The 10,967-nt window shown below is 40.7% G+C and overlaps 1 protein-coding gene across 1 annotated transcript; it reads right to left on the bottom strand.

The window, feature by feature from the left end:
* Positions 1-354: 354 nt before the first annotated feature.
* Positions 355-9,482, bottom strand: LOC125554890 (protein PIR-like). Its single transcript, XM_048718274.1, has 16 exons — positions 9,477-9,482; positions 8,594-8,875; positions 7,519-7,591; positions 7,185-7,249; positions 6,178-6,255; positions 5,193-5,312; positions 4,750-4,820; positions 4,176-4,268; positions 3,236-3,305; positions 2,952-3,016; positions 2,315-2,510; positions 2,040-2,191; positions 1,701-1,794; positions 1,250-1,465; positions 807-1,018; positions 355-535 (listed from the first exon to the last, which is right to left on the bottom strand). Exons 1-16 carry the CDS (start codon positions 9,480-9,482, stop codon positions 370-372), a joined length of 1,959 nt encoding a protein of 652 aa, XP_048574231.1. The 3' UTR covers positions 355-369.
* Between the last annotated feature and the right edge of the window lie 1,485 nt (positions 9,483-10,967).

Below are 10,967 nucleotides of genomic sequence, written 5' to 3'. Positions count from 1 at the left end.
ACAATTATAGCCTTCAATAGTTTTGCCATTTTAGACTAATGAAAATGAGTAGAATAATGTTATTCAATAAAATCAATGCCACCTAGCCACCTATTACAAGCTTCAAATCTGGGATTGTTTGAATATGAGCTGCTGGAGTCACATGTTAGAAACCACAGAACATTGAATAGGCTGTATTTAGTCATGTCCTTAAACTGTTTCAGATATGGTAGATGCTCAAAATACGCTGCTCTATTTGATAATGCAGCTTAAGTGCTAGACCGTTAGCCTGCTGAATGAGAATTTAAACCATTTAGCCTTTATTACTGTAAACAAGGTGGTGCAGGGGCTAAACAGTACATACAATTAACAAATAATTGCTTTTTACGTTTAAAACGCTTGTAAAACCTGTGCAGCTGTTGGTGCAACTGGTCTCGGGTAAAATGTGCTTTGCCTCATTTCCTCAGTTTCTTGGTGTAGCGAATGCTGCTCTGGGTCTGCCTTGCTGGTGTTGGCCATCCAATCTGCGGAGAGGGTTCGCATATCAGAGAGAATCCTGAAAGAATAGCAAAGAAAAATGAACAAAACATTATAAAGTTCCCCTTAATGTATTGTCACGTTTCAGAAAGAACGATTTCACAAAAATAAATATAGATGACAAAGACAATATCACATTGAGAAATGTGTCAATCTCAAACTGAATAAATTACTATGTGTTGCCAACGACATAGCGAGCGATACACCAACCTATCTGAGACTATTGGAGCTATGGAGGGTAAATTTCAATAAAAAGTAAATACAAGGATGGCTGAGGCAGAACAAATTACCGAGAAAGGTCCTTCTTCTTCCGAAATGTTGTACGAAGCATTGTATCTAGTTTATCCTGTACAAAATCCTGGACCTCCATATGTATTGTTTCCCACAAAGCTTCAGACACCAAGGTGTCACAATGTTGCATCATCAATCCAATACTCTTTATATAACCGATTAATTCAAGCAGGGCCCTTCTTTCTTCTGCAGTATAGTTCCAACGTACTACCTGCATGCAAGTTGCAAAATAGTCACTAAATTTAAGTTACGAACACAAAAAAAATCAAATCAGTCTTACAGCTTATGAAATACAAACATGGATAGCAAAAGATTTCCGCTAATATTATCTGTTTGAGAGAGACCACGACAGTTAATAATGCAATAGAGTGTTGTATATTGCATAAACAAACAAGAAGAAAATGGATGCTACAAATACTTCTTGCGAAGCAAAAAGGTAGACCTTTTCGTAGTCAAAAAATGTCGCTGAGTCTTGTTGAGAATCTGAAATAGGTGGCTCTTTGCAAGGGCGTGAAAATTTCCAAGCACACTGTTCCCAGATCCTGCCAGTCCATCGACTAAGAAGCTGGAAGCCTTCCACAACAGTATCATACATGTTCCCCTTAATATCCCTAGACCAGTCATTGTCTGCACCATCTGATGACTTCAATGTTATCATCTGAAAGTACAGTCCAGGTCAATATCAATGCAGCTCACAGCCCACCAAATTAAAATAAGCTTCATTAGCTTATAGAAATTAAGTCTCTTTTCCAAAAAAAAAAAGCTAATTTAGATCTCCATGAATAAACACATGTGCTGCATCAGTTTAATCAGTGAGTACAATTAGCAGAAACGATTGAGACAATGTTTGTGACAATGATTACTTTGGTAACTCAAAATGATAATAACATCACCTGGTTCATTGCAGAGGCAAAACGTATAGAGAAGTCATCATGCTCAGCTCTTATAGTTCCCATGTGGTTCAGAATCAGGTAATGCCTCTGATAAGTGGTTCAGTTAAGGAATTTAAAGCACGATAGTACTTTCCATATGTAAATATATATAGCTCATTTTTTAACCACTTTATATAGCTTGTTAATTCATGATGTTTATCATCCCCAAGAAAAATCAGTTTGATTTTATATCATTCTTTAATTGGAATATTGATTTGCTTAGACAATAGTCACATTTGTTGAATCCTCAACCTGCCCCGTTGACAAAAACATGATTAGAGGACTTGGCAGAAAGGATATTCTTGTAGCTCACGAGGAGGAATTTCATGGGGAGCTGGAAGAGTAAGAAGACGAATTTGACTGGAGAAATTTTGAAAATATGATGACAATTCCTTCAACATTGCAGCAGGGGATAAATGCAGATCTGGAAATGCCGGAATAACTGGATCATTCTGCAAAATAGGTACGAGTAATAGTAAATAAATGGTAAATATAACCTAAATAGCACAAATAGATAAATTAAACTTTTTCTAAAAAAATAGGTTAACAGAACAGCTAGAAGATGATAATCATACCTTGAAAATATTGAGAAGACGGTTTATCTTGACTCTCTTATAGAGTGACTCGCTCTCTTTCTCCGATGAGGTTGCTAGAACAACCAAAACTGGGAGAACACGAAGTAGGGTGTGACGCTCAGGGAAAAGAAGAGCAAAGTCTAATTCCAATGACTCCACACAGAATACTATAAGGACCTGTAGAATGTCCTCAACACTATTCTTTGAGTCAAGGGAATCATAACTGTCATGGACAAAGAAAATAACAGCAACACGCAAGAACAGTAGTTGTAGTAGGTACATGATAATAAGCAGATTTAGAAGCCATCTAAAATTGTACATGACCATCAGACATCAACATAAAATTGTTCAAGTGCATGATTTATAAACAACGACGTCAAATGCCGAACTGCATCCCCACAATCTTCTAAGAAAGGTGACATATTTTCCCTCAGTCAGATCCTATATATTTTTTGTATGGGCAGACTTACTTTTTCCTAAGGCTCGAAAATCTTTGTACTATGGGCAGCAAAATTCTTGTGGTGATCTGGTAGATGTATCAAAGATACTATATATTTTGAACGCGCATTATTTTCCTACTGCTGAGCATACATACTACATAGTAATGTCTAAGAAAGAAAACAGGATAGTAGGATACGTATTTGTCCGAAACATCTCAGCATGCAAATTTAACAAGATGGCCCATCTGGTGCTCAGAAAAATCTGCAAATAGTAGCAAAAATCAAATTAAATACATGGTTAGACCATTATAGATTTTATGGCAAACAACTCAATGGGAGGTATTGGCCTCAGAGTGCATTCCTTTAACTAAAAGTGCAAGAGTGTCCATTCTCGAAGCAATACTTAAAATGTTATAATATAATGCAGAAATGACCATGATCACGGTGACTTAGATTTTCAATGATATGACAAATCAGCAACCTGAAGATCATCCAGCTCTTCTCTCATAGTGTCAGTGTCCTGCCACTGGGTGCTTACTTGAGTAAATGTTCTGCATCAAAGTGTAAGGACTAATAAATTCTCGGAGCATCTATGTGGACCAAGACTAACATGGATGCACCTTCAAAGCCATAAATCATAACAAAAAAGCATGTACCATAAAATATTCAATTTCTGCAAATATTGGTACATGTTTATGCTCTTATAGGTAGGTAGCAAGGTAGTTTAATCTTTGAATAGTAAATTGGCCATGGTAGGCTGATCCTAAGTAACTAATGCAGATCTAATAAATGGTTTCTTTTTAATCAGTAATAACTACAGCATGCACCAAACTATGTTGAGAGTAGAATCATAAATTTGTGATATGCTAATATATATAGGTACAGTAACTGCAGCCTGTTGGAAGTTGCAAGAGTTACTCAGTTACACTTGCCACTCAAAGCAAGCAGTCCCAACCATTCGTGCAATCTGCTCACTATTCTTCAGTAGGTTAGTAGAACTCCCGTAGAATCGGGTGAGTATTTGATCTCTAAACTAGCGAATGCATACCTCACCTTAAAGAATACATGCAAAACATGGAAAAGTTACCATGTACTCCCTCCGTCCCACAATATAAGACATATTTGCAAGCTATGTTAGCTTCCAAAAACGTCTTATATTATGGGATAGAGGGAGTACCAATTACTTATTGGAAGCAAGTAGTGACTAATTAAACTGAAGGTGAATGTGGACTACAGCTATCCATAACTCATTGCTGCTAGTTACCCTACGTGCCTATGTCCCTACCAAAAAGAGAGTTTTGTTCACAGCTGTTGAATAGTGAGAAAATCAATTGGCAATCAACCAATTTTACTTCATCAACTCATTTCTTCATTTTGTGGTACGTGGTCTGGGAATTAAAAGTCAAAGCATGACCATATACCTCTTGTACCATGAAAAATCATTAGGTATACTTGCTTTTGCATTCTTAAGATGATCAAGCTGTAGTAGGACATCAAGCAATTTCAGCATAGACCTGCATTAAAATAAAAATAAAACCATAAACCAGATTCTTAATTGAAAATACATGGACTTAACAATGCTACTCTAAGAAATAGATTAACAAAACTAGGTTAAGCTTGGAAGCTCTATTTTCCCTCTACAGGCTGACGAAGTAATCAGAAGTCAAAACATACACCGATTCATCTGGAACCAGAATGATGAAATAGATCCCATTTATAGCAGCACAATTGTAACATCGAAATTTCTACGTCCATGTCTGCTAACCTATAAGTGGATACTCCAGAGACAGAGTTCTGGAAACTGTTACCAGAATGCTTTTCCTCTGGTTTAGATGTATTGTTTCGTTGGCTGACAATTAGAACCAGCTAGTTTTACTATTTCGAGTAGTAAACAAATGTCCAGCTGATATTTAATTTGTGAAATCATAATCATAGACATCATATTATTTCTTGAAAAGAAAGATAAAGAACAGACACCAGGGCAAAAGAACAAACCAAAAATGAGTGACTGTGGGTCCATTGACCAGTCTCTCGGGCCTAGAAAACCTCTGCATATCAGCTGCCAGCTGCACCAGATAACAAAATGCTGTTAAAATCTGCAATGATGCTGAAATATTTCTGAAGGTCTTGCACTGTTGGCAAATGCTAAACATTACTACGGTACCACAAGAAAGATGGTGACGATGACACAGGTCCAGACCCTAGTTGATTGGTAGCTAAAGATGACAGGACACTTGTCCTAATGTAAAACATCATATGTACTTCAATTTCAAGAAAGTTCCAGGGGTTGTCGGACAGGTTTTACTCAATTTTGCATTAACAATAACATATAAGAATCTTTGGTGAAAAGTAGCCATCAGTGCCGTATGGAAGCAGGTACTCTATAAGAGACAAGTATGATGAAGGAACTAAATTACTAGACACAATGGGGGTCCTACCTTTGAAGCAGCAGATGCTTGCCACCTCTGAATTTCACGTAAACGACTCATTTCCAAGTCAAGAACTTGATATGTTTCTAGGTACAAATCTGCCTGGCTATGCTTCATTGAATCTGGCAGCTGCATTCAGTGTTCAACAGTCCATGATACTCAGTCAAGACTACAGTAGAGAATTATGTACTTCATGGTGAAGAATTTATACAGCACTAAGAGTATTATGCACTATGAACCATCTTATATCAACATTAGAGAAAAGACTCAATGCACAAGTAACAGATAAGCTAATCAAAAAGTGAGAAAGCATAATAAAACATATTGAAGAGAAGCTTTCACAAAGGCCAATACTGCTGTCACTAGCCTTAACTTCTTTATCTACTTGAAAGCTGATGAGAGTACGGCTTTCTTAAAGGAAGTGTCCGTGCCTATGATATTTTTATCCATACTGGAACTCAGTATAGGAGGGAAAGTTGATTTTTGGATGGAATCAAATACGCAGTATTTACAGAAAAAAGTCTTTGTTTATTGGGAAAGAATCAATATTTTGGGAGGCCTGCGCGACGGGCTATTAGCTCAGTGGTAGATATTTGGGTTCAGAATCCACAAGATGAAACTTCAGAAAACTAATCAGCTCAAATCAGAGCCAAGTGCAGTGACGATGTGGTCCAATCAACATAACAACTAACAGAAGTCTGCACATATCTTGGTTGACCGTCGTGGAAAGTGGAAAAAGGGAGTAGCTGTGTGCTAGCAGATTAAATTTACAAATTAATGACAGAACTACCAGTGATTTAAAGGAGAAACATTAGTTACAGACGTTGTCAACAACATTGTAGAATTCCCGGTGATTTTAATATCCATATGTTGTGGAATTGGAAGAGAAAAAGAATAATGCAATACTTCTTTTGAGACATCAACGGCATTATGGTATAATGTGGCGATTATTTAGATGGAAATAAATGGATGGACAGAGTAAGGAGAAGTTAACCTGAGGTAGCGCCTTAACACAGCTACGGTATGTGTACAGCAAAGAAGCCATTTCCTTTCCCTCTTGAATCAGAGTATTCTGCAGTTCATGTTCATCCACAAGACAGTGAAAGAGAGAAAGTAAGTAAGCATTTTCAAGTTAAGGCAACATGAAGAAACGTATTTACAGTAAGAAGATATATAGGAGAAAGGAACAAAAGAGGGGAAATGGGATTAGAATAAACTGAGCTACGATATACCAAAATATACAATCCTTTCCAGATCCATTTTGCTCCTTAAAACTACAAGTTTTTTTCTCGTGATTTATATTACATTAGGGTACATTCACCTAAACCATTACTACAACAGTTGCTAGGACTAAGTACAGAGCTGAGACCCCTTTAACTCAGGAATCTTGGCTACGTGATTATTATTATTTTCAATAATAAATAGGAACAAAAGAAAGTGCAGTTATTGTTCATAATAGTGGTAATAGAGAAGATAGTGATCGAGGACTTGTGGTGATATACTGTTAATCAATGTAGTGGTGAGAAAATAGCAGGTAAATGGAAAGTTGACAGTAGTCATGATGAGACAAAGGTAGATAGTATATACACTAGCATATACCTACGATGAATCAAGTATGATGATGGTGCCATGAAAAAAAGTATGTATGCACATGTTTGAGTGAATGTCCATGTAAAGAGGGGATGTTTTGGCTAGGCAGCAAGAGTATAGAACTAACTGACTGAGATTGCTTCTTAAGTTAACATTTTATACTTCATATAGATCAGTGGAGGTACAATGGTACATATATCAGTTATTCAGATGCACCTCACCTAAATACAAGAATTTCCCCCAAAAAATGGAACTAAATAGTTATAGATCAAAAGATGGCATAGCTATTAAATATTTGCAGGGACGTCACTTGAAGAAAAAATATTGGCAACCAAAAGGGAACGAATATATATTGATCAGAAAGAGAAGATCGTGCACAATGCAACAGCAAAGAAACTAGCAGTTACATACCAGCTGGTTGATTGCTTTTGTATCTTCCCCTAATGATAGACGATAAGCAGCAACATCGCTGTACTCTGAACATAAAAGTGCAATTTTCTATTACAATACTCAATTTAACATTAATTGAAATACTGGAAAATTGTTGGATAGTTCAACGATTCTTCGAGAGCAGGAAAACATGAAAAATTAATCACAAGGCATGCAATGGGATGGGTAGATTCATGTCCTGTGGATGTGGCTGTGAGTGGCATCTGCCCATCAGGCATCAGCACAACAATCGTGCATAACAAAGTAGTACTTCAAAGCAGCAATGAGATGAAAGACATTTATCGCGTTCGCATACCGATAGGACTATTAGTTGCATATCTTTCACTTGACAGGAGCACGGCTAACCCCTGCACATCTGGCTGCTCGTCCTGAAATTTAAAACATATAACTAATTAATAGAAACTCAGGGTCAAGCAGAGCAGGGCAAACATTACTACAAAAGAGATCATAATTGATTACACAAGGATCTGAAGTTTGCGCCCTGCAACAACACATTCCTACCTATGTAAAGTGAATAGCCACATTGGCAGGCTGCCTAACCTAAGTCAAACATGGTTATACAGAGTCCACAGCAGCCTCCCAATGACCCATCAAACTGAACTTCTACATGTCACAATTCAAGCCATTGCAAACCTGCGAACTACGAAAACAATGGAACTGACACTAGATTACCTAAACCTGGGAACTAGGCTGACAATGAGTTCGATAAGAACAATAGTTGACAAGTGACTCGCATGTAAAGCAACTCAAATAGCAGTCACTTCATCCAACATTTGAACTACATACAACTGGAAGGAAACTCAATCTAGTAGCCAAAATTAAAGGGCACCTATAACGGCAGACCAGCACTCGAGTACCGTTGAACTGTGGCAGCAAAGCACGCCTCTACATTCCTCTAGTGGGGTTCAATTGAAGCCGCAGGACAGCCAGCACTGAGGCTACCCTACCACCGTCAAATTCGCAGCGCCGGAAGCGGAAAGCCCCTACAGAGCACCGCATTTCCCCGCGCAGCGCTTCTGCTGGCCCGGGCCCGAGGAGCAGATCGGGCGCCAGCTGGGAACGGGCGGGTGGGGGAGAGGGAGGGGGGGGGGCGGAGGAGCGGGCCTGGACGGCGGTACCTCGAGGGAGATAAGGTGAGAGGGCTGGCGAATGGCCTCCACTTCGAACGGGGAATGGACCATGGACGCCCGTGCGCTCTGCGCGGATGTGCGGTCACGCGGGCGAGTGCGTCCGGTGAGAGGGAACCGGGGCGACACAGCGGTGGGTTGGTCTCAGGAAGGGGTGCGCGGCGGTGGGCCGGAGTGGGTGGGAGCGAGGTGGCGGAGGAGTGGGAGGGGGGAGAGGAGATGCACCACCAACTCGTGTCGTACCGTGGGCTGAGCTGTGACGACTGACGACGTACGCCGTGGGGACGGACGGTGGAGTAAAGAGGGGTGGACGGAGAGAGAAGGCGTGGAGTGTACTCGAAGTGAAAGTGGGGAGAGAGGACGACGGCACGGCGTTCGTCCGTTACGACGAGTTACCGAGTGAACGAACGAAATGATTCTGCCGCGTCGTGGACCATCCAGTCCGGTGGAGCTGAGTGGGCTGTCGCTACTTTCAGCCCAGTTGTGCGGGAACCCACCACCAAGGTAGCCCAGCCAGGTTAGGCCCTGCTTTTTTCAGGGGAGATTAGGCCTGCTGTGTTGCATGAACGCATTGCCTCAAGGCAGCTTCAAATGGGCCTGACCAGTTTTTTAAAAAAATAACCACATCATATATTCCGCATGTATGGCTAGGCCATCCGCAAGGTCTTTCCTTCGTCCCTGTAAACATTGTGACGGGTTGAATAAAAGCTTCATGAGATTGCCTCAAAAAAAAATTCCATTAGAGGAATGTATTACAAACAATACACATGTGGTCATCATAGAATACATACATAGATGTCTTGCAATATTGCATCAAAGAATTTGCAAGAAGTAAAACTAGAATTTCACTTCGGCAGAATCTTGTGCCATGCCAAAACGTCTCCTCTGTCGCCGAGACAATGTTGAAGAAAGAGGAAAACTGTCATCATACCAAGATCTAGAGGAGCACCTTTGCATACAAGGATATTTTTCAAGCCAATGATTCGGACCGCCGCAAGCGACGAGGCCGAGCATTTGCGGCACATCGGCCGGGGTTCTTCCCTGTGCCCGCTGGATCCCGGCGCTGTCAACTTCATCCAACACGATCAAAGAAGAGGAATGTCGTTGCGTGCCGGCATCCACTCACCCCCATTGCAAGACATCAAACGCAACCGCAATTGCCGACACCAAAGCCACCCGAGAGAGAGTTGAGCGTCGACCATTAGGCACAAATCTTACCAGATCCTAAGACCGGCAAGAAGACTGAGCCACCTACTCGTCGGTGCCGCCTATTAGAGCACCACCGAGATGAAAGAAGAGCAGAAGCAAATTATTTTGACGCAGCGCCGTCCCACCATTAATGCAACACCTCTCAAAAGCAAACTACGCCTACCTATTTCTCTACCGGAGCAAAACTGCCAGGCGCCCCGCCCGCTCCCACCGCTAGAGCGACAGACGAGGACGGACAAGGACCCAACCTCGTCGGTGTCGAGGAAAGCAAGAAGACCGCCTCGTGTATTGCCTGTGTGGTGCGGTTCCAGGAGCGAAGTGGTTCGTCAGCGACAGAATTAACGTCACCCCTGACCAGTTAATATACACAGGGAGTAGTGTTTTTATCGTAGGTTTTTTATGGTTTCTGCTACTTGTTTTGTTTATTTATTTTTATATTTCAGAAAACTATGAATACATATATTCCAAAAAAATATGTACTTCAACTTTCAAAAAGATTACCTCAAATCAAAAAAATATTAACACGATGTAAAAAAATGTCTGTGTAATTTAACAAAAATGTTGATAGAATTGGAAACGTTTCGCGACATTTAAAAATGTTCCCGGGTTTCAAGAAAATGTATGTTACATTTAAAAATGGTTAACATGTATAAAAAGTATATTTTATATATACCTTCAATGTACACTGTGTATGTAAAAAAATGCGGAGTAGACATCAAAACAAAAAAATTAAAAAAATGTTAATCGTGTATAACAATTTATTTATTATGTATATGGGAAATGCACAGTCTGTTCGAATGTAGACATGTGGTGAAAAGAAATGAAAAAGGAAGAAACCCACAGAAAACTGAAGGAAACAAAAAGGAAACCGTTGCGAAAGGTGAAAACCCGATAAGAAAACTGCAGAGGAAAAACTCGCGCCACAGCCACATTAATGGACCGGCCCAGTAGCGGCGAGATGGTGGTCCAGATGGAGGAGATACAGGACCCGATTTACGAGCAGACTGTTACTCAAAAAAAAATAGAGCAGACGTGCTCGTCTGAAGCCTGAACAAGTGAACAGATTGTCTGAATCTGAATATATAAGCAGGCAGGCGTGCCTGCTTAGGCATGCTCAAGTGTTTTTCTCTTCACACAAGGAAAAGCTGGTCAGGTAGCACCAAAAGAATGCGTTAAACATCACTTTTTACAGACCCTCTGGCCTGGCCTGCAGCAGCAGCGGAACAAGGGAAAGCTGCAGTTATGCTACGCCTGGCCACGTACTACACCCCTGTCGCTGGCTGCATCCATGTCTTGATCGATGTGCGGCGCAGTGCGGTGATGCCGGACGGTCTAGGCAGCCGGTGGAGCAGCGCGCATGTGACACTGTGTTCGATCGGTGAATCGCTGCCATGCATGGCACGCGTTC

The sequence above is a fragment of the Triticum urartu genome, chromosome 4, assembly GCF_003073215.2.
Source record: "Triticum urartu cultivar G1812 chromosome 4, Tu2.1, whole genome shotgun sequence".
In the NCBI taxonomy this organism is placed as follows: domain Eukaryota; kingdom Viridiplantae; phylum Streptophyta; class Magnoliopsida; order Poales; family Poaceae; genus Triticum; species Triticum urartu.
This window is presented reverse-complemented; position numbering and strand designations above follow the sequence as displayed.